The sequence below is a fragment of the Mustela putorius genome, unplaced genomic scaffold, assembly GCF_011764305.1.
Source record: "Mustela putorius furo isolate JIRA1106 unplaced genomic scaffold, ASM1176430v1.1 tig00000785_pilon_pilon_pilon, whole genome shotgun sequence".
NCBI lineage: Eukaryota > Metazoa > Chordata > Mammalia > Carnivora > Mustelidae > Mustela > Mustela putorius.
The window spans coordinates 11,675,286-11,700,190 of NW_025421480.1; the positions used below are offsets into that span (position 1 = coordinate 11,675,286).

Here is a 24,905-nt window from a genome sequence, read left to right on the forward strand (position 1 = left end):
AAACTTTGCTGTGATGGCAGAAGTGGTGCTCTAGGTCCATGCACCACTGGGTACTGTTTTTATGGAGGAGCCCCACAGCTCGTCATTTCATCTTAGTATTGCCACAGAAGGAGCACGTGTACTTGGCATGCTGGCTTATTTCAATCTTCTTTACCATTTTCCTGAGGGAGGAACCATAATGGGTCCTGTATTTACCCAAGATTCTTACCTTCTTGGTGCATTTAGACATGTCTGTGCAAACTACATCTAAGCCCAAGGAGAGCTGAAAAATCACCTTTTAAAAAAAGAGCTATAGTTGGTATTTTCTTTATTAATATTTTTCTTTTTCTTTTAGAAAGTCAGTTTTTCTGTTTCTGCAAAAAAGGCTGTTAGAATTTTGATAGAGATTGCATTAGATTTGTAAATAAATTTGGGGAGTATTGTCATCTTAAAAATGTCTTTTAATCCATGAACATAGGATGTCTTTCCATTTATTTAGATCATCTTTAATTTCCTTCAGCAGTGTTATGTAATTTTCAATGTATGCCTTTTACCTCCTTAATTAAATCTGCTTCTAGGTATTTATTCTTTTGATTATTATTATAATTAGAATTGCTTCATTAATTTTCTTTTTGGATTGTTCATTCCTGGTGTGTAAAAACACTGATTTTTGTGTTTTTATCTTTGTATGTGGCAACTTGCTGAATTCATTTATTAACTGTAGTAGTTTTTTGGCGGATTCTTTGAGATTTCTGTAAGATTATGTTTTCTGTGAATAGATGTAGTTTTACTTCTTTCTTTTCAATTTGAATGCCTTTTGATCTCTTTTGCTTGCATAATACTCTGGTTTGGACTTCCATCGAAATGTTTAATAGCTCCAGGAAAGACCTGGGTCACAGGCCTTCACCTTGTTTTTCAGGTTACTTACTCATCCCTGCAAAGGAGATGAGGCATCTTGGCTCATTCTGGAATTGAGGGAGAAAGGTTTCCATCTTTTATCATTGAGTATGATATATATTTTTTAAAAGATGTATTTATTTGAGAGAGAAAGAGAGAGCCTGAATGGGGGGAGGAGCAAAAAAGAGAGGGAGAGAGAATCGCAAGCAGGGCATGGAGCTCCATCTCATGACCCTGAGATCATGACCTGCACTGAAACCAAGGGTCTGATGCTTAACTGACCGAGCTACCCAGGCGCCCCTCCATTGAGTATGATATGATGTTAGTTGTTAGTTTTTCATAGATGCCCTGTATCATGTTGAAGAAGTTTCTGTCTATTCCTAGTTTTCTGCATGGTTTTATTATGAAAGAGTGTTAAATGCTTTTTCCTTCTTCAGTTGAAATGTTTATGTGTCCCCACCTTCATTCTGTTAATATGGTATATCACATTGATTTTCTTTACATTGAGCCACCTTTGCATTCCTGGAACAAATCCCACATGCCAGAGAGATTTTTATCTTATAGTTAAACCTAATTATGCTTTAATTAACTCTTGACTATTTGGTTCATCACTGTAATATAGTTGGAAAAGATGGGGTGCTCATTGAAGTAGGAACCTGCTTGTCCATCTTAATCTGTAAATTGCAATTTTACTTTTCAAAGAGCAGTACAAAACAAATTCAGAATTTTTTTAATGAAAGCTTTCCATAGCCATTTTTGTTTTAAAGATTTTATTTGTTTATTTGAGAGAGAGAAAGAGTGCAGAGGGAGAAACAGACACCTCACTGAGCAGGGAGCCCAATGCAGGTCTTGATCCCAGGACCCTGGGATCATGACCTGAGTGGAAGATAGATGCCTAACCAACTGAGCCACCCAGGTGCCCTGCCTTTTCTGTTTTAAAATAAAACATGTGCTCTTCATTATAATTCAGTAAATTGTAATTCAATAAGTTGCCTCAGTTGAGGAATTATTAGATCTTAGCTGTTTTGAAACTTGCTAGAAGAAAGCATTTTAAGACAGTAAAACTCAGATTTTAAAAATAGAGTTTTGAAAGTAATTATATGTCATCTACTCTGTTTTCCCGTCCCCATCAATACCCTGCCTTTTTTTTTTTTTTTCCTTTAATTATCTAGGAAGTGTCTGTAACAGGAAAAGCACCACTAAGTGCAGTGCTCTCAGAAGAAACGATATGGATTCAGGGAGAAGGTACTATAGACTGAATGTGACTTCCAAAATTCATATTGAAAAGTAATCCCTAGTGTGATGGTGGGTATATTTGGAGGTGGGGCCTTTGGGAGATGATTAGGCCTTGAGGCTTCTGCCTTCATGAATGGGATTAGTGGCCATTAAAGACCTCAGAGATCTCCTTTGTTCCTTTCACCATGTGAGGGCACAGTGAGACTAGCCATCCATGAATGAGGAAGCCAGCACCAGATTGCTCTTGGCCCTTGAGCCTCTGGAACTGTGAGAAATAAATTTCTGTTTATAAGTTTCATGGTATTCTGTTCTTGCAGCCAGAATGGACTAAGAAAAGACTTTAGATTCTCTGGTTGTGATGTTCACAGATGAAGAGAGAGTTGCTTTTTAAATTATCCTCTACTCAGATCAGTCCTTTCAAATTTTGTGTTATACTGGACTCTTTCAGTTACGCGTTAACAGAACCAACTCAAAGAAGCTCATATAGAAAGTGTTTTAGCCCACATGAATGAGTAGTTACATATGGCTAGATTCGGGTGTTTAAGAAGTGTCACATAGTTTCTATGCCTGTTTGCTTATTTTTATACACGGCCTTTTCTTTCAGTCCCCTTTCTATGATTTGCATTTATTTCCAGGTGGTGTGAAAGATAACCCCCAGCAACTATAGGTTTATAGAGGCTTTTTCCTCTGAGTTCTAGAGGAAGAGGGTGTTTTCCCCCTAGCTCCTGTAAAAGCATGGGTCACATTCCTTCACCTTGTTTTTCTAGCAGGGGAATAACCTAATTAGGTATAGGTTATTTACTCATCTCTCCAGAGGTGGGCAGAACTATCCCTAATGAACCACATGGACTGATTAGCATAGCTATAGTTTGAGGGGAGTGGACCAAAATGAGAAAGGATTATTAGGCAGAAACAAAACAGAATTAAAATGTCATCCTCTGCTCACCCTTCCTAACCCCTCACAGACCCTTAATGTGCTTTCTCCCCCTGCCATGGTTTATATGTTTTCTCATGTATGTTCCCTGGATTTAGATGCTGTAGGGAACAAGCATATCTATTTTGTTTTTCTTTTAATTGAATATGCAGGAAAGTACATATTGTAACTATACAGCTTGATACATTTTCAAATGTGGAGCACACTTACCTTACTGGTCCTTGGATTAACAAGTAGAACTTGGCCAGCGCTCTTGAAGCTTCATTCTTTTCCTTCCCAATTAATGCCTCTCCGAAGGTAATTGCTGTCCCGATCTCTAACAGCACTCTGATGGCAAGAGTTCTGCCTTTTGTATTCTTATTTCTTGTGAGCATATGGTTCCAGTTTATGTCCTCTTCTGTCTGTTCACCCCTCTTCTGTGCACTTTCTTTTATGGATGAGGATAGGGGAGTGGTTGGTGTTTCTCCTTTGCTTTATAGGCTCCTTACCTTTCTCCTTTCGTTTCTATTACTCTCTGCACCCCTTTCCTGTTACCTCCTACCCTTTTCTATATAAGGTCTCTTTCTTCCCCGGAAGGAAAGCTTTACCAACGCTCTCATGTTTGGTTATACTCACACTCAACTCTTCGTTATTATTTATAGCCTGTGTTTTCAAACTACCAAGTCCCAGTTTATGTTTTATATTTTGGTATTTAATTGGACTTTCTGTTTCTGGGGGTGTTTATGTTTTGTTTTGTTTCTCTTGCGTTCTTTAAGCCCTGTGTATCCCATATACTTTTTAAGGGCTCTGCTGTTAGCTCTTTCTCCCCTGGTTTCTACCTTCACAGGCCTGCAATAGTGGGGCCCTTGGAACTCTGTTGTAATTTGGTTTATTTCTCTATTTACAGATGGTATGAAGGTTATGGTATTCTTAGCAATGCTCAAGGTGTGGGCCATTTGTGATTGTCTTTATTCCCCCAGTTTTTCATTTGTTTTGTTTTCTGGTTTTGAAAGACGATGTGGGGAGATTTGAAATTGGGTGGCTGTCATTAGCCTCCAGATTTGAGATTCCACACCTACTGTTTTTTTGAATATTCAGTAGTCTTTGCACTCTTGAAATAAACCTACTTGATTGCAACGTATCTTTTTATATATATTACTGGACTTGATTGCTAAGATTTATGTGTGTGTTTTTATTTTTCATAGTTATTGTCTTATCTATATATACATGTATATCCCCTCCACACACATATAACAAACGTATTTATTGAATTAAAAGTAAATATGGACATCATGGCTTTGACCCTTATGTAATAAACATTTCCAGAAAATAAGGTCATTCTTTTACAGATCCATAATGTAGGTATCGTAGTTAACAAATTTAAGAACAAGTCTAGGAAAAGGGTTTTAATACTGGGTTTAATTTCTTTACTCGATATCCAACTGTTAAAACTGTATATATTTCTTCTTTTATCAACTTAGTGGTAATTTGTATTTTTCAAAGAATTTGTTTCATACCAATGGTCAAATTAATTTTTTTCTCTGCTCCTGTGCTTTATTATTCTTACTGAGATAAAATTGGCATATAACATTATTTTGGTTTTAGGTATACAACATAATGATTTGATATATTTATATATTGCAAAATGACCACAGTAAGTCTTGTTAACATCTGTCACCATACAATTACAAATTTTTTTCTTTGCGATCAGAACTTTTAAGATACATTCTCTACACAACTTTCAAATACACAATACAGTATTATTAACTACTGATACTATGTTGTATATTATATCCCTTGGATTTATTTAGTTTATAACTGGATGTAGTTTGTACTTTCTGACCCCCTTCATGCTGATTTGCCATGCCCTTGCCTCTGGCAATGACAAGTATGTTCTCTGTGGCTGTGAGCGGGTTTTTATTTTTTTTAATAGATTGTAAATATAAGTGAGATCACACAGTTTTTGTCTTTTTCTGTCTAACTTATTTCACTTAGCATAATGCCTTCAAGTTTCATCTGTATTGTTGAAAATGGCAGGATTCCCTTCTTTTTTATAGCTGTGTGTGTGTGTGTGTGTGTACCACATTTTCTTTATTCATTCATCCATTGATGGACACTTTGGTCGTTTCTATTTTTTGCTGTGGTAAATAATGCTACAGTGAACATGGGGTTGCAGATATCTTTTTAAGTGTTTTCGTTTTCTCTGAATAAATACCTGGAAGTGGAATTGCTGGAACATACAGTAGTTCTATTTTTAATTTTTTGAAGCACCCCAATTTATATTATATATATATTACATATTTATAGTTCGCTGCACTAATTTATATTCCCACCAACAATGTGCAGGGGCTTCCGGTTCTCCACATCTTTGTGAACTCCTGTTATCTGTTGTCTTTTTGATAACAGTCACTCTAACAGGTGTGAGGTGATTTCTCATCGTGGGTTTGATTTGCATTTTTCTGATGATTAGTCATCTTTTCATGTATCTATTGGCCATTAGTATGTCTTTGGAAAAATGTCTATTTAGATTTTGTGCATTTTTAATCTTTTTTTGTTGTTGTTAATGAGTTGGATGAGCACCTTAAATATTTTGGATATTAATCCGTTTTTTGGATATATGGTTGGCAAATATTTTCTCTCATTTGGTAGGTTTACCTTTTCCTTTTGTTGGTAGTTTCCTTTGCTGTGCAGAAGCTTTTTAGTTTGATGTCTCACTTATTTATTTTTGCTTTTGTTGCCTTTGCTTTTGGTACAAACCCTCAAAATTTATTGATTGTAGAATTAATTATAGCATCCTTTTGTCTTTTTGATGTCTGTTGAATTTTTCCTGATGTTGGTAACTTATTTTATTTTCTTAATCAGCATATTAAGGATTTGCTAGTTTTATTAATGTTAGCATATTTATTTATACTATTGTATGTTACTTTTCTATTTTATGGATTTCTGTTTATTTTCTTTACTTAACTTTAGGTCTGATGTTTACTTTTTGAATTAGGGGTTTACATATTTGACTTTTGGCTTTTTTTTTTTTATGTTTAAGGTTATGAATTTCCCACTAAGTACTGCTTTAGCTACATTCCATAGGTTTAGATATGTCCTATCTTCATTGTTATCAGTTCAAAATACTGTTTTTATCCTGTTAGTTTTCTGTTGCTGCTATAACAAATTACCATAAATTTGCAACACAAATTTATTATTTTGTACAACAGTTTATTATTTTCTACAAACTTTTGTGGGTTAGGAATCTGACCTGAATCTTACTGGACAGGTATGGGCAGGACTGTATTCCTTTCCAGAGACTTCAGGGGAAAATCTGTTGCCTTGTTTTTTCCAGCTTCTAGAGCCTGCCTGCATGCCTGCCTTCATCTTGTAAATCAGCAGTGTTAAATCCCTTTGATCATTCTTGCCTAATTTCATCTCACCCTGATTCTGAGCAAGGAAGGTTTACTTGATTTTAAGGACCGACATGATTTGGTTCGGCCTACACTGATAATCCAGCATAATTGCCGTGTCTCAAGATTCTTAACCTTAATCACATTTGTAAAGTCACTTTATCCAAGTTAGGTAATTTATTTACAGGTTCCTGGGTTTAGGACATAGCCTTTTTTAGGGGTTCATTAGTCTGTCTACTGTACATGTCAGTTACTTCTAAGTAATATATTTCTAAGCATCATAAACATACTACTTAATTTCCCAGCAGCTGAGATTTTTCTAGTTATCTTCTTGTTGCTGATTTATAGCTTAATTCCATGGTGTTCAAATAATTCTGAATGATTTCAATTTTTTTAAATTTGTTAAGGTTTTCTTTACAGCCAAGCCACCCTGCTGATTAAATGCAATCATTTTAAATAGCACCTTGAAATGGGAATACTTGCTACATTCAAAAAATTAATTGAGGACTTCATGATACTTTGTATTACATGGATGTCTTCTGTTTATAGGATATTATCTTATAGTAGTCTCTGTCTTTTTTGGGGTAGTAGCCAATCATTACAGAATAGTTATTCTGTATTACTGAAGAGTCATAACTACCCTTGATTAAATTGATTTTTAATCCATATAAGATACTGTTAAATTATTCTGATTAATGAAAACATATCTATTTTATTGGTGAGTGAAAAGCTCACAAATACAGTCAAATTGTATTGTAAAAGAACTTACCTTGAGTCCAGATCAGTGATAACTCATTCCCCTACAAAAGAAAAGTACACGAAAGGGCAGTAGAGAACAGAGTTGAGTACTCAGGACAAATAAAAGCAGAGATTAGAGAAAAGAACTCCAAATTGAATTTTTTGTTGTAGTTGATTAGTTTGTTATTTGCGGGGATAGGGGACAGTGCTTTGACTTGTACTATTAATGAAAGGCCCATCTTTGCCCAAGCAACAAGAAGCAAGATTAGAAGAAATAAATAATAAGAGGCATAGATGTAACATCAGTACATGGTAATAATCCTTTTAAATCAAGTGATCCAGTAGAATTTGCACTGTGTGGTCTAGAAAGTCAGGTCAATTTTGTTCTATTCAATAAAACTAATGGATGACTCACTAAAATCAGTAAACACTTATAAGTTATTGAGGGGGGAAGGAGTGGTAAATAAACAATTTGAAAGTGCCATTATTTTGTACTTTCCTCCATTTTTCTCTTTAGCATCTCTCAGCTGTCTTCCATTTCTCTGTTTATCTTAGTTTTCATGATCCATCATTTCGCAAAGTCTTTTGGCAGATACCTTAATCCCCCTTCTGATCTTTTATCACATTTACCTGGCAAAACTCCAGGCCTGGATTAATTTATCTAATTTGTTTTGGAGTATCCATGTTTCCATTATTTCTGGCTGACAGAGGCAGACAACTGGGCAACTGAGTGCTATTGGAAGAAACCACACACTCTGGGCATATTGGTAACTAAAATGGATTCATTGTTATTAATCTTAACTGGATTTTCAATAATGTTTCTTCTTTTTATTAACTTATAATGTATTACTTGCTTCAAGGACGCAAGTCTGTGAGTCATCAGTCTTACACAATTCACAGCACTCACCTTAGCACATGCCCTCCCCACTGTCCATCCTCCAGCCACCCCATCCCTCCCCCCACACCTCCCAGCAACCTTCAGTTTGTTTCCCGAGATTAAGAGTCCCTTATGGTTTGTCTCCCTCCCAGCCCCATCTAGTTTCATTTTTTCCCTCCCTATCCTTCATGACCCCCTGCTCTGCTCTCAAATTCCTCATATCAGAGAGATCATATGATAATTGTCTTTCTCTGATTGATTTGTTCCACTTAGCATAATACCCTCTAGTTCCATCCACGTCATTGCAAATGGCAAAATTTGGGGGTTTTTTGATGGCTGCATTGTATTCCTGTGTGTGTGTGTGTGTGTGTGTGTATCATACCTTATTTATCCTTTCATCTGTTGATGGACATCTAGGTTCTTTCCATAGTTTGGCTATTATGGACGTTGCTGCTATAAACATGTTTCTTATTCTTAATATTCTTTTGTTAACTTACATATATATATATATATATATATATATATACACACACACACGTACATATACATACACAAAATTTTCAGTAACTATTTCATACAAACTTTGCTTTCCTAAATTGTCTGTTATTCCAATGACACTGTGCTTCTCTTAGTTTTCTAATTCTTAGGTTAACCTTTTTAAGTCTACTTTGCCAGCTCCTTCTTCTCCACTTGGCCTTTATTTAAAAAAATTTTTTTTTAAAGATTCTATTTATTTATTAGACAGAGATCACAAGTAGGCAGAGAGGCAGGCAGAGACAGAGGAAGGGAAGCAGGCTCACCGCTGAGCAGAGAGCCTGACATGGGGCTCGATCCCAGGAACCTGGGACCATGACCTGAGCTGAAGGCAGAGGCTTTAACCCACTGAGCCACTCATGTGCCCCTCCACTTGACCTTTAAATGTTGAAGTTTATTGAGACTTGGTTGTCAGCCTTTTTAGCCTCCTTACCCTATTTTCTTAGAGGATTTCAGCATTATATAATTCTAATGACTGTAAAATAACACTGTGTTGTAGAAATATAATGTGACATCATATGTAATTTAAAAATTTCCAGTAGCCACATTAAAACTAGGACTTCCACTTACTCATAAGTGGAATTTAAGAACTAAAACAAATGAACAAAGGAAAAAAAAAGAGACAAACCAAAAAACAGGCTCTTAGTATAGTGACCAAACAAAGGGTTAACAGAGGGGAGGGTGAGTTGGGGGGTGAGTGAAATAGGTGAAGGGGATAAAAACAAAACAAAACAAAAAACAAACAAAAAACCCTAGGATTTCCATGGTTGGCTAAGACGGGCCACAGGGACTGTATTTACCCTCTTTCCTGAAGAAACTAAGAAAACAGACAAAGTTTATGTAACAGTGGTTTTCAAGACACAGGATGTTATACAGGGAAGGACAGTGGTTTTTGAGAAAAGAAAAGGTGAGTTTTAAGATTGCCCAGCTTCCTGTCTTGAGTTCCCAGCTTGTGGCTCAGGAAGAAGGCAGGCAGATGAATTGTGGCAAAACTTCCAGGTTGAAAAAATGGTGTTGAATCCAGCAAGACCAATAATCCTGCAGTTAGAGCTTGCAGGATCATTGCCAAATGTCTAGTGCTCTTATCTAGAGAGGAGATGGCTGTGTAGAGAGTGGAGTAGTGATTAGTGCATGGCTGTGGAGAAACTATGCAAGGTGAGAGAAAGACCCACTGAAAGGATTAGGGGAAACATTCTTGGTCCTCACACAGGGCTAGGAATAGTGTCTGTTCTTAACACGTGGTCTTGAAAACCTTTCTCATGGGGCACTGGGTAGAATATTAAAGAATCTTACACCATTACTGTGGAATAATTGTTTGCTCCAGACCCATCCTAACAGATCTCAGAAACAAGACCCAAAAGGATCAAGCTGCTTCCAAGAATCATAACTGCATTCCAGCACAAAGCCCAGTATTTGTAGGATTAAGAAGATATCTACTGTCTAATAAGGGAAAATCCACAGTGGCCAGCAGCTAATAAAAAATTATCATTTATTCAAAGAAACAGGAAAATATGACCTACAGTGAAGTAAAAATCTGTCATTCAGAACCCACCCAGAATTGACACAGATGTTAAAATGAAAGGCTGAGGGCTTTAAAACTTAATAGAAAATGTATTCATTATGTAGAGTTACGTAGAGCAATGGAAGATTTACAAAAGACCCAAATTGAACTTCGGAGATGTAAGCTACAGTATGGGAAATGAAAAATAATGGCAGATTAGATATTGCAGAAGAAAGGATTAAAGAAGTGAAGGACATAGCAATAGATACTATCCAAAATGAAACAGAGATGAAAAAAATCAAGCAAAAATTAATATAACATCAGTAAGCTATAGAACAGTTTTTCTCCATGTAATTGGGTGCCCTGAAGAGGGAAAGGAAGAGGGGGACTGAATATTATTTGAGTGAATAATGCCTGAAAGCTTTCCAGATTTGATGCAGATATTCTACAGGACCAAGAAACCCAACAAACTCCAGGCATAAGGGACATGAAAATCTCAAAACCAGTGTTAAAGAGAAAATCTTAAAATTAAAAGCAGACAGACACAGAAGAACAAAGCTGAGAATGATGTCAGATGTCTTGTTAGAAACGATGCAGAGAAGATGACTTGATTAACACCTTTAACATATGTAGAGAGAAAGTTTGTCAAGTGAATTCTGTACCCAGTGAAGATATATTTCAAAAATGAAGGCAAAATAAAGAATTGTTAACTGTGGGTCCCTACTGAATGAGTTGGTAGAGCATGTGACTCTTGATCTTGGGGTTCTGAGTACAAGCTCCACACTGGGTGTAGAGCCCACTTAAAAAAAAAATAAATAAATAAAAGAGGGTGCCTGGGTGGCTTAGTTGGTTAAATGTCTGCCTTCAGCTCAGGTCATGATCCTAAGGTCCCGGGATCAAGTTCCACATTGGGCTCCCTGCTTAGTGGGGAGTCTGCTTCTCCCTCTGACTCTTCCCCTTCTCATGCTCTTTCTCAAGTAAATAAATAAAATGTTAAAAAAAAAAAAGAATTGTTAATTGAGAGTGATGGATATGTTCATTATTTTGATAGTGGTGTCTCTGGTTTTTTTTAGTTGGTCTAGATAAATATCAATTTCATCTTTTCAAAGAACCAACTTCTGACTTCATTTTTTTCTCTTTTTAAATTTTCTATTTAATTGGTTTTTGCTTCTTCCTCTGCATTCTTTTTTGTAGTTTGCTCTTCATCATTTAGTTTGGTTTCATCTTAAGGGGTGGAAGCTTAGGTTATTGATTTGAGATCTTTTCAACATAGGTCTTTAAAGCTATAAAGTCCTTCTAAGTAGTGCTACATCTCAGAAATTTTAATTAGGTTGTTTACATTTTCAGTCAGCTTGAAATTCTTTTCTGTCCATTTTTACTTCATCTGTTTTGGACTCTTAGATGCATGCATATTTATAACAGTTATATCTTTCTGATTAATTTAACTTTTAACATTATAAAGTGTTAGTTTTTGTCCCTAGTAACATTTGTTTTTCTTTCTCTCTTTTTAAAAAGATTTATTTATTTATTTGACAGACAGAGATCACAAGTAGGTGGAGAGGCAGGCAGAGAGGGAGGAGGAAGCAGGCTTCCCACTGAGCAGAGAGCCCAATGCAGGGCTCCATGCGGGACTCGATCCCAGGACCCTGGGATCATGACCTGAGCCGAAGGCAGAGGCTTTAACCCACTGAGCCACCCAGGTGCCCCACATTTGGATCTTTAAAAAAAAAAAAACTAGCCTTATTCATAATTTCTGCCTTTTGATTAGCATGTTTAATCCATATATATTTAATATATTTAATAATGTGGTTGGATTTATGCTTACCATTTTGCTATTTTCTATATGTCTCCTGTCTTTTTTGTTTTTTACTGCCTTCTTGTGTGGCAAGTACGTATTTTTTTCTAGTACCATTTATTCTCTGTCTCTCTCTCTCTCTCTCTTTTTTTTTTTTTTGGTAGACTGTATCTATAGAACTATATTGTGAGTTTTTTATTTTCCATAGTGGTTTTTGTGAAGATTATAATAACAAGTACTTTACCATAAAATATTGCACTTCAGAGTAAAATTACCCAAATTCTATTAATACCTAGGAAACTTGACCTCAGTATAGCTCTCTTCCCTTCTTACATACTTTTGCTAATGTTATAGTATATATGTTACATTTTTATATAAGCTCTACTCTGTAGTCTTATAATTATTATTTAAATGGACTTACCCTTTAAATCAGTTTGGAAAAGAAATGAGTTTATCTTTTGCTTTTTTAAAGATTTTTCTGTTTTGGCTTTTAATAGTTTGGCTATTATGTGTTTAGATGTGTATATCTGAATTTATCCTTCTTGGTGTTGTATGCTTGGTATTTGATGATCTTCTCAGATATGTAGATCAATGTTGATCAATCTGGGAAGTATTTTTTGCCTTTTTCTGCCCCCCCCCTTCTCTTTTGTGAACTGTATTATGTATATATTGGTGTGTTTGATGGTATCAGCAAGTGTCTTAATCTGGTCCCCCCCCTCCCTTTTTTATTATTTAATTTTATTCAGAGTGGATAATGTTTACTCATGTTATCTTCAGATTTGCTGATTCTTTTTTTCTGTCAGTTCAGTGTGCTGTTGGATAAATTTTAATTCCAGAATTTCTATTTGATTTTGTTAGTTTTTATTGTTAAAAAATATTTGATGATTTGTTGTCTGTCTTTCTTCCTAACTCACATTTTGAAAATGGACTCTCATTGTGTCACTTTCTTGCATTAAACTCATTGCTTTGAGGATAAAATCCAAAGATGTTATGGTCTATTAGGCTGTGAATGATTTGGCTTCTGCTTTTCTCTCGACTTACATTGAATCAGTCCTGTTCACTTAATTCTTTTTTAGGCCCAGTGGCCTTTTTTTTTTTTTTTTTTTTTTTAAATCTCTTGGAAGACACCACGATCCCTCCCATGTTCGAACTTTCACATAAGCTGGGGTCTTTTGGAGTGATTTAATGTACTTTTTCAACTGATAATTTCCTCCTCATTCATTAGGTCTCAGTTTCAGTATTTCTTCAGAGAACCTTTTCTCACCTCTGTTCACACGAGAATACACTTCTTGAACATTGCTGTCATTTCACACTGTTTTGCTTCAAGTACTTATTCATATTTACAAGGAAATAATTATTTGTGCAGTTACTTATGGAATGAATAGCTCTTTAATGTAATATCCCTGAAGGCAAGGTGTTTTCTCATTCATTGTATTTTCTAGCACAGTGCCTTTTACATAGGAATTCTCTATAAATATTTTGAACGAGAATGATTCTATAAATACGTATAAATGGGCATTTGACCAGGGAGAAGGAGAAGGCTTATAGGAAAAGCCTTTGTAGAAGGTGATAAATAAGTTGAATCCCAAAGTGTGTGTAATAACCAGCCAGGATATGTGAAGGTAGCTCTTGAAAATACTGGATAGATTTTAATGTCTTCTATCTGGTTTATCAGTACTCTGCACAGACATTAGCATATGTGTCCCAAAGGTTTGACGTGTTGAACTCAGCCATTTGAAATGGCATTAATGGTATTTTTAAAAAAGATTTTACTTATTTATTTGTTTTAGAGAGAGAGCACCTGTGTGGAGGGAGGGGCAAAGGGAGAGGAAGAGGGAGAGAGAATCTGAAGCAGACTCTGCCAAGGGCAGAACCCAGTGTGGGTCTTGATCCCGTGACTGCAAGATCATGTCCCTGGCCGAAACCAAGAGTTGGTTGCTTCTCTTACTGAGCCACCCAGGCACCCCACATTAATTGTATTTATTATTACAATTAATATATTTGTAGTAATCAATGTAAGTAGTGGAACTCAGTGTTGAGACTTCTTGGTTGTCTGACCCTCAGTTTGGTTGAATAAATAAGTTTCTGTCCTATTCCCTTACTTAGTCTTAGTCATGTCTTTCTTAATCTAGCATCCTTGGAGGGGGAGCTCTCTTCTGTTTTGATCGGACTCAACCCCAAATCTGCAAAATAAGCATTTGACCTAAAATTTGGCCTGACACATTAATTACCTGTTTTTGCAGCTGGCAGAAACTTGGGAAACTCTTATTTGATTTGTTGTAATACTTTGCTCATGTTCTTGTTGGGAATAAGCTAGGGATAGACAGGCACTTTTAGCTGATCACAGTAATTCAAGTGATTCAAGTGATTCAAGGGGAGAACAGAATAGCTCAGTTTAGAAATATTTGTATCAAAATGAGGAGTTACATAAGTTTGGATGAAGAAGGGTTAATTCTACACTATTTCTAAAAAAAATTTGTTGTGAAAACAAATAGAAAACATTGTTTCTTAAGAATTCTTTATTCAGGGTTTCTCAGTACTGTGGATAATCATTATAGATGTTTTAAAAATTGCCTTTTTTAAGAAGAGGAAGGACCTTACAAAAATATTAAAGGGCTGTGCTGCTTTCTTTATTTTAGATTTTATTAGCTTTGGAGACCAGAAACCTTGGGCCTTCAGGAATGTCCATTTGAGGATGATTATTGGTATGCAGTATTAGTTAGTGCATAATAGTAATAATGATGATGATGACCTTTTCAGTAGTTAGAACCAAAGCGTATGAATATGAAACAATGTATTTTGAGCAGGATTTGGTCCTTCATTTTTTTGGTTTCATGTCAAAGATACGTGTCTAGTGGGTCTAGAAGGAATAGATATTATACATTACAGCCCAATAACGAGCTTTCTACATGCTAATGGTCAGGAGGCTTGGTATTCTGCAGGTCTTGGGCTTAAAGTGCTGTATTTCCCATAGGTTTACAACTGCAGGAAGACGGTCTGGGTGAATCGTTTTCTGTCAGATGTTTCTTGAATTGTTGGTTATTTTGGTGTCAACTTTCATGTTGAGAGTTTCTTGTTTTAATGACAAAAATGTTTACTGGAAATTATAGCTTGGAAAAGAGATCTGCATTCCTGCTTCTGCAAAAAAAAAAAAAAAAGCTAGGTAAAACATTGATGTAGGGTAAAGTAGCTGTGGAGTTTTATATTCAGATTGTATGAACAGTAAACAGAGCATCTAAAATAACCACTTGCACATTGCAACAAACACATCATCATTTGCTTAAAAAAGAGTTATAATTACAGTTGACGAAGCATGGACACCATAAAAAATGCATTAGTTTGGCTTGACACATTAATTACCTGCTTTTGCAGATGTTTTTATGTATTGTTGTGTGAACAGTTTACAAAATAATTACAGGAAAGTCGTATGGAAAATAAACTAAGTGGGTGGTTTCTCGTCTAAATATTTTCATTCATGTGAATTTGTGTGCGGCACAGCTGCTCTATTGCAAAAGCGGAGAGGGAGAGAGATGAGGATTCGCGAAGGGTTTTTACTAGATGGTCTCGGTCATCAATATTCCCACATTTGTATATCTTTAGCAACACAGTTTAAAAGCATTAAATTGAGAGTTGATTCAGTTCTTGTGATTACTGGGAAAAAACCTTAATTCTGCTCAGAGGAAATATAGATATTGTGAGTATTTTCAAGTGAACCAAACCAAATCAAGTGAGTATTTTCAAGTGAACTACCCTAAATGGAAAACCACTGCTACTTCAATACCAGCAGGTATTAGGCACCTTGTGGAGTCAGTCATTATTTCATATTTACTCGAGTTACAGAGTTTTACATCGTAAACATAGTTTTATATAAGTTACACCGTGAATCAGTCTTAATACTTAATCATTGAGTCTTGTGTAAATTACACAGAAGTTGAGTTTATTCTCTTTTAGGAAGTATTGACAACATTAATCTCTTTTTTTTTTCTCATAAGGTTACTGTGTTGTCATTAGTGGTCTCAAGGTGCATTTCATTAGAAGAATAACATTTTATTTCGTTGGTTTATTTCATTTGTACAGGCATCATGTAGTCTTAGAAACTATTAAGAAAAAAGATTTTCCCAAATTGTAATTGTCAAACAGTAAAAGTTCATAGACTTCATTCTGTTTTACTCAGTGGTTTGCAAATGAGTAGACTATTTATGCTTGTGTTTCCTTCTTTGATGCTGTCATGACAGTTTTTCATAAAACTAAATAAAAATATAGATTGCCCTTTTAGTCTTGCCATACCACTTCTGTGCTGTGTTCCTCCATATTCCTCTCTTATGATTTCACCTACACAGGAGATAAAGACAGTAGACATTTTCTGAAATGCATTTATTTGAACTATCAAGAAAGGCACTAAGTTATAGGAAGAGGTAATTGGATCATTTCTAGGCCTGAAGGTATTGTTATCAGACCGTGTAGTATTGGTGCAAAATCATTCATTTGTTTTTTTATTCATTTATTAAACAAAATTTTATGGAAGGTCTTTATGTGATGTTTCTGTGACAATACTGAAATGACTGTAAACATTGAAATAACTGTGTCTGGAACATAATAGATGCTCAGTAACTGTTAGGCATCTTTCTTTCTGAAGATGAAAGAAGGAGCAGGAATATGTGATTGTGGAGAACTTTTTCACTCTGCTGGCTTACTTAGTTCCTGGGGAGGATTTTCTTTGTTATCCTGATACAGGCTTCAAAGGTGATATACTGTGGGTATATTGCTTGACACATTCTTTGAATTGTTTAAATGTGGAGATACTTATCCTCATGTTAAATAAATCTGGAGATAGAATGGAGTCTGTTCTAATTCTGGTATACACTAAGTCAGTTTAATTTTTTAGGGTGGGCATGCATTAAAGGAGTCTGTGAAACCTTTAGGATTCAGAAGAATTAACTGCTTATAATCAGTAATTCTGTTGATCACTTTACGTCATCTCAAAGGAAAAATATGTGATCCAATATCATGACATCAAGGAAGCAGTTGTTGGACTTTAGAGGCTTCCATGGATTTGTTACTTCTAAGATGTCTCTTATAGCCAGTAAAAGAATTGAGCAAAAGCCTTTGTGGGGCTTGGGGAACTTTTCATATTTACTAGTATAGCAGATAAAAAAATTCTTAGTTTATGTGGAGTTTCTTCTCCATATTTTCCCTTATCTTTATTCCATCTCAGAAAGCAAAATTTTAGCTCTTAGGTTTTAATTCTGCATTCCTTTTTCCTTTGATATACTCTAGTTCTTTTTAAACTTTTTTATCTTTTGGAAGCTATTGATTACAGTATAAGGAACACATAGGGGATTGATTATTTATCTGTCCATGTATCTATCTATCTGGACAAGAGTTTATTGTCACAAAGAGACTGGCCAGGCAATGTTCTAATGAAAGGATTGAATAATTAATGTTTTGGATACTCCCCTTTAAAATTGCAAAACAAAGAATGGGTTAGGGAGCAGGAAAAAAGCTAAGTCTAAGAGAAGACTGTCTCTGTAGGCATTTAACACTCTGATTTAATGATATGTTTTCATTCAGTATTAACTGATAGGAAAACTGCTAAACAGCACTGAAGGCAGTCGTAATTGAGGCAGTGCCTGGGCATGAATATTATTATGATTTTTGCTTTTACTATTCTTTGGTGACTTTTTGAACTTCTAGGGGTCACATAACACTTGGGTTTTGAAAAGACATTAATATGGATTTGGTTAAAGACAAATGGGAAGCAGATTCCTTGACTGACTGAGTTTTGTTCTCTGTGGAGAGGCTGATGGCCCCAGTTGTGGTAGACCCGTAGAACCATGAATTACTGTTTTTCTCAAGGTTGCCTTTTGTTGTCAGAACACTTAGTGTAAGTCAGAAATGGTAGGCTATACCTGAAAAGAACAAAAAACCCATTAACTATAATAAATCAGCACTGAGAAAAAACAATTGTAACCACCAAGGCCATCTCAAACAGGCGTATTTTTTTTGTTACTAAAGTTGTTTAAAAAAAAAAAAAAGGAAACACCGATAAACAAAAACTCATTCCTTCAAACCCTCATTGACTTGAATGTTCTTTCTAATGTGATAAATCTGAGTTAAAAACCTGGCATGTTTGACCAAGAATACAGTGGCAGAGGGGCTAGTGGAGAGTTGTTGGAGTAGAGAGGCAGAGGTAAGAATATAAAATGTGCCTAATTGGAGTGTTATGTGGGGATTAAATTCTGTGCATGTAGCAAAAATCAGGCATAGTCAAAATACTCTTAAAAATCCCTTAAAATTTTCCGTAGAATATAGATGTAAACATAATGTCTTTTAAGTAGTCTAACTGTTGGTTTTTCCTTCAGCATTGCTTTTCTTCTGTTGAACCAAGGATGTGGCATTAGCTATATTCTTTTTGATGGCTAAGGGCAGAATAACAGAATTGGAAGGACTACTTTTTATTACAGTTTGTGAAACTAATTTTCACTAGTTCTGTGCATAAAAATGCCTTTTTGGTTTTTTTAATGGGTAAATGATAAAAGGCCCGTGTTTTCCAAAGAAATCCTTGGGTAACAAGGATGTTTTGAGAGACCACTTTTCTCAGAAAGGCCTGTTCTCTTTCACATGGTGTGAGATTTATACCTCTTTGTAACTTTAATTTTCCTGTGCCCTTGTCTGTCATCTTCAGTCTCTTTCTGTCCAACTGTACTCTGGTATTTTGTCTGATAGACTCCGTCTCAACTCTTATGCTTATTTTCTCTTCATCTTTGTTCCCATACTCGTATTTGTCCCATGCTCTGCATTTTTCTTGTTCTGCTTAGTAACAGTAGTGTAATCCACTTCAAATTCAGTCACTGGAAGCATGGTATCATAAGACCTGGTTTCAGTTTAGTTTCTTATATTAACTTTTCAGCTGAGAAAGACATTCCATATCCCTGAGCCTTAAGTTCCTTCGTTGAATAAGGAAGGTAATATCTCATATAAACAGGACTTAATATAATGAAGGAGGCCGAGTGGTGATGGCTTTTTGAATAAATTAGAATTCCATGATTCTATTATCTATAGACTGTGCCTTCTATGAAACTTAGTAACTTAAGTTGGAGTTGTTGCTCTGAGACAGGCAGGATAGACAGTGCAGTGTTTCTAAAAATTTCAGGGGCAACTTTGGACTTAATCCTCATACCTATTCAGTTTCACCCTATTCTTTCACAGACCATACTCTGTAATCACCTATATCCATCCTCTCTCCTGATCAGAAATTGATAAGGTTGACACAGTATACGTAAGACACTTTTTTTCTGGTACAGTGGAATTTTTTGACCTAAAGGTTAGTAAATAATGGGAGTAGGATTTTTCTTCTGAATGCCAGAGCCCAGTGGAAATTCTTACTGTATCCAAGTTATGAACAGACAGGTAGAGAAACTGGTTTATATTTAGATGGAATGTAAAATATGTATCCATTTTTAAAAGCATTTATTAAGTGTCTCCCTGCATATAATACTGATATAATCGGGCTACATCACCCAATATGGGATTAAAAGTGGAATTCCAGATAACCTAGTTTTCCTTGAAAAATAATCATTATCAGCTGAGTGTGTGTGTCTTAACGTGAATATTGAGAAAGTAAGGCTAAGAGCCAATGGAAAATTTTTAATCAGTTAATATGTTTAAAATCATATTTTTCAATAATTTGATCAGTTGAAATTAAACTGGAAATCCATAGATTAATCTTTTCTTCCTGCGACCTCACAAACCTCAGTAAGTGTCCAACAGTAGAAATCTCCAAGAGGTGATTTTCATCCTTGGCCCCTACAATTGATCAGCAGTGGTTGTGACCTACTTTTAAGGGGCTGGTAGGGAAGGCGTCACGTATGTATATTTAAGGTTCTGTTTAAAAAGCCTCCCAGTATTCCATCACTTCATTGTTGTTTCCATGGAAGCAGAACCACTGTCAGCAGCAGGAGTCCATTTCAACTGCTGGCTTCCGGTTCTTGTTTCTCTGTTACTATGGAGACTGCCTAGAAAGCAGCAGAGATACCAAAAGTTTAAAAAACAATGATTTGATTACAAACTGTGGTTTTAACTCTAGCTTGAATTAGGTGCTCCATAGTCTTAGCAGTTTTGAATTTCAAATTATTTTGGGAGACACATTAATTGTTTTGAATAAAGCAAATTTTGAAGTTGTGTTAAAGCTTATAATCACACTGATGTTAAAAAAACTAAATTGCCGTAGTTTCTGTTGCAGTTTAGCCTATGCTGAATCAGAAATTTTAGTGGTGAGGAGCGCCTGGGTGGCTCAGTGGGTTGAAGCCCTGCCTTCTGCTCAGGTCATGATCCCAGAGTCCTGGGATCGAGCCCCGCATAGGGCACCTGGCTCTTTGCTTGATGGGGTTCCCCCTCTCTCTCTGCCTGCCTCTCTGCATACTTGTGATCTTTGTCTGCCAAATAAATAAAAATATTAAAAAAAAATTTAAGTGGGGAATTTAAATTAGGGCATGAAAGGTAGAATGTGCAATGAGAAGCAACTCATCATAATGGAAGTAGAAGAGTCCATGAACAGTAAACTCCAAACTAAAGGATGAGTAATGTGTAGAAATGATGAATGTTTCTTATTTATGTGTGGCACATTTTACCTTCACAACATATTTTCATTACTTAGGTAACTTTCACAGATACAATGTTTAAAAATAAAAACTTGGGTTTAGAAATTCAGTGAATTTTAAGGACAGAGGCAGGAATCATATTGATATTTTAATTTTAATTGAAGTTTGAGTAGTTGGAGAGTTAATAAATGGAGACTGTTCCATGGCTAAGAAGTGATAGAATCTGCTCGTCCCCAAGGCTATTATATTTTTGAATTACTTTATAAAGGGGAAGAGAGATGGAATAGTAATGTAAAAGCTGTGAAAGGAAGTTTTTGTTTTTTTTTTTTTGTTTTTTGTTTTTTTAAAGCAAAATTGCAATCCCACTTTGGTTGCTGTTTTTTTTTTTTTGAGGGCTCTCTGTTCAGTCTGGATTCTTTAGCACATGTGAGAAAATCTACATTTGAGCTATAGTAGGCAAAGAATGGCAGGAATGTAGCTTCCGAGGAATCTGGGACCCCAGTCACACCAGGATTCCTTTTCTTTTTTTTTTTTTTTTCCTCTCATAAGCGCTTCTCTGATTGGTTCTTTGCTCATTGGCAGAAACTAAGGCTGCTGGCAGTTCCCAGTCCCCTTATTTCCAGCATCAGTAGTGGAGAGGGACTGATTGGCCCAGTTTGTGTTGGGCCAATTCCTTCCTTCTCCAACTGTGGCCAAGAGGGTGGGGTTCTGTCATTGGCCCAGCTTGTGACAGAGGACTCACCCTTGACTTACTAGTAAGGGGCAGAGGGACCGAGATCTGAAACACGAGCGCTGTTTTCTCTCACACCACCTTGTTAAGGGCTGGTAGTGGTAGGGGAGAGGTGGAAGGCTAGGAAGGCGAGAAGAAAGGGCCCTTCCCCAGAAGAAATAGAAGATGCTATTCTAGGCAGAAATAAAGTTTTTCTACTAGTAGTCTTTGGAGGAAAAATGCCTGCTTTACTATAATTCAGTTCAGTTCACTTCAGCAACATGGAAACGTTATTTTGTAGGATTTGGTTTAGAGAGAAGCCAAGACTGAAAACCTTTACAATTTAGTGCTTCCTGTATACAGCTGTCTTTGTTGTGGTGTCTTTTATGTATAGTCTCCTTTAATCTCTGCAGTCATTTGAAGTATATATTTAGAGAATGAGGAGGAGGGTCAGAGAATTGAGATGATTTATCATAGGTCACATGACTAGTGAGAGGCAGAGCCAGAGTGTAGATAACCATGGTTTCCAGAATGTAGTCAAGGGCAGTTTCCACTGTATGATAGTTTTTGGCTAACTTCATTCAGAAAATACATAGAGTGAATTATTTTAAAAAATAAAAATATTTTAAAAACATATATTTAAAAAATATATGAAGTGCTTTTATAAAAATGAGTCATGAATGTATGGTATGAATGTATAGAATATTATTTGTGAAAGGAGCCTTAGAGATTATATAGTACAGTGGTTTTCAGACTTTTTAACTTTCAGTCATGGAATCCTTTCTTCAAATGAAATGTTGTATCACACTGAGGTATATAAAATGGGTAAAAACTTAGGATCATTCCATTCTAGAGAGGAGAGAGCCCAGTACTTCCTTCATGGGCTGGAACACCTCTTTTTCAAGGTCTTGAGTTCTTTGGATACCCTTTGTTTAGAGAAACAGAGCCAGGCAGGGTCAATGACTTGTTCAGTTTCATATAATTGTATATTACAAGGATTTCAATTAGTAGTTCTTTTTTCTCTTTTTAGAAAGTTTTTATTTTAATTCCAGTTGGTTAACATACATTTTAATTACATTCTTATTTTCAGTTATAAGGTGTGTGACAATTTGTTGTTCATGAAAAAACCATGAAGCTTACAGAAATCAGAGTGAATTCAGAATTACCTTAAATAATTTTATTCTCCAGTTTGTTGGTACTTTTAGAACATATCGAATCCATGTCGTGGCTCTTACTACACATCTACTGCATTTAGTCCCAATTTGTTGAATTGGACATTTGCATACTGCCTGGACAAGGCTAGTCTTCTGTCTCCAGAGCTTTTTTGTACTATATTTCTTGTATATCGATACCTCCAATAAAAGGTATTGGGTTCTCTTTCTAAACTTAAATTGGAAAATTTCCAAATTTGGATAAATCAAATTTATGGTGGTAATATTTAGACCTTGCTAATACTAAAAACTTTGATGTCTGTTCCATTTTTGAATATCTCTTCTTTTTAGTTAGAAATGTGAACAAGTAGTGAACTGGGTAAAAAGAAGTTAATCTACAGTTTGGATAAAAGGAATTCCCTTATTTTTCACATGTCCTGGCTTTGTTTTCTCCTTTTAGGAGAGTCAAGCCCTACCCGTCGAGAAGCTGTGAAGAGAAGAACAGCAGAGTATCTCATGCGAGCAGAGAGTCTCTCCAGCCTTTATGGAAAACCTCAACTTGATGATGTATATCAGGTATGTCTTATGTTTTATTTTGTATTTTCTTTAGCCATTTTTGCTGTCTTGTCTCTTGGCTTTATTTACAATTAGAATGAGAATTTTGGTCTTTGGAATTTTATCAATAATTTTCTAACAAGTTATCGGTGGGAAGAAAAAGCATTGAAGTGAACCACCAAATGTGGAATAAAATGGGACATGCTTTCTCCTCTTTCTCAGCCCTTTGTCCCTTACTCTACCTTTAGAACTTCCTGTGTAAAATGATGGTAATTTGTACTGAATTTTATTTGAAAACTTTTTAAGGTTAACTAATGATTTTTGTATAATTCCTCTACAGTTTTATTGGTTCATGATGAAACTAATTATTTAAGCATAAGTCCTACATGTGGCTGCTATAGATCACCAAGAATTATAAAGGCATAATTCTAACAAGGTTTTTTAGGTTTTTAGGTTTCTATCTGGTCTAGAAAGCAGGTGAATCAGCTTAAAACATTGGAAACATTGTGATTTATTATTGTTTTTATGTCATATCTATCTGGATTTAGTACATATCAAGAATTGACTTTTCTGTTTTTCTTATTTATATAACTAATTTTTTTTCTGATACAGTTGAAAAATTATATCTTCTAGAGATGGGAGAAAATGCTTATTTTCTTAATCTAAGTTGCAGGTGGGCCTTTTCGTATCCCACCTGTGTCATTTAAAGCCATAATGATAATAGTAATTCCTTTCTGGGTTATTGTAAGGACTAAGTGAGTTAAAAAAAATCACTCATATATACATATGCAAATATACATATATATACATATACATATGCAAGTCAAGTGCCTACCTCATAAAAAGACTAGCTTATAAGCTAAGTTTATGAGTTGTTTAATAAGTTTTAGCCCTTCAGATACTGCCTTGTATAATTTTTCCCATATTTTTTTATGGTTATATACTGTCTGACAATTGTAACATGTCTCAATTTTCTAGTTTTAAAAAATAGCCCAATACTTAATCTTGATTTATTGGACCATTAGACTTTTTGTTGCTGATTTTCTGAGTCCTTTTCATTTTGTGTGTGATCTTTTCAAGATATGCAGTTATCAAATAAATACTTATTAGTGAGAATTTTCAATGTTAAGTGACCATTACTTTTTTTTTTGAGAGAGCGAGAATTCTGGAGGTGGGGAAGGTGGGCGGGAGACAGAAGGAAAGAGAAAGAATCTTAAGAAGGCTCTGTGGTTAGCGCAGAGCCCAGTGTGGGGCTTGATTCACGACCGTGAGATCATGACCTGAACTGAAATCAAGAGTCGGGCACTTAACTGGTTGACTAAGCCACCCAGGTGCCACCTGATCATTACTTTTAGAATTAAAAATTAAATTCTGATTTGGAAGTAATATACTTTTGTTACTTGTTCTTATATTATGAATATATTTTAAATAAGATATCTGCTGTTTCATTTTCAGATTATTATTTTGTGTTCTGTTTGCTAATCTTTTCCTATTTTCTATCGTTTTAATTGTATTATTGAGTTTATTTTTTAAACTCCTTATAGTTTTATCCTTTTTAAATGAAATACTTATGGACTATATATATTTAATATAAATTTAAATGTGATTATCCATTTAAATATATTTATTATTATTATTATTACCTTTAAAAATTAACATATAATGTATTATTAGGAGTAAATATAATATTTAATGGAATATTTGTCTAAATATTCCATTAACTATAATATTTAAATGGAATGCTTATCTAAAGATTACTTTGAATTCAAGTCTTATTTTCTTTGGGGTTGACAGCTCTCCCTATGTCCAATCCTGATATGTACATTCAATTCCATTTTGGGGGACAATTATAAAATATTAAACAGGATGGGCCTCTATGAACTAATTTTACTAATTCATCTTGTATACAAATGTTCTAACAGTTTTAGAAAATTACTAGACTTTATTCTTCCCATTAATGTTAACTTTTGAATGTTCTACCTATTCATACTCCTTCAGACTCCCTGCTTATGTAGACTCTGTTACAGT

General features: G+C 35.2%; 1 protein-coding gene across 11 annotated transcripts in view; it reads left to right on the top strand.

The window, feature by feature from the left end:
* The window catches only part of RPS6KC1 (ribosomal protein S6 kinase C1), a 173,514-nt gene that overhangs the window by 61,472 nt on the left and 87,137 nt on the right, over nt 1-24,905 (top strand). For all 11 annotated transcript variants that reach the window (XR_006608017.1, XR_006608018.1, XR_006608016.1 and 8 more), the window contains one exon: nt 22,783-22,898. Coding sequence is in view for 8 of the 11 variants with exons in the window: in XM_013049201.2 (XP_012904655.1) it covers nt 22,783-22,898 (116 nt within the window). In the remaining 3 variants the exon portion in view is untranslated. The remainder of the gene's footprint in view (nt 1-22,782; nt 22,899-24,905) is intronic.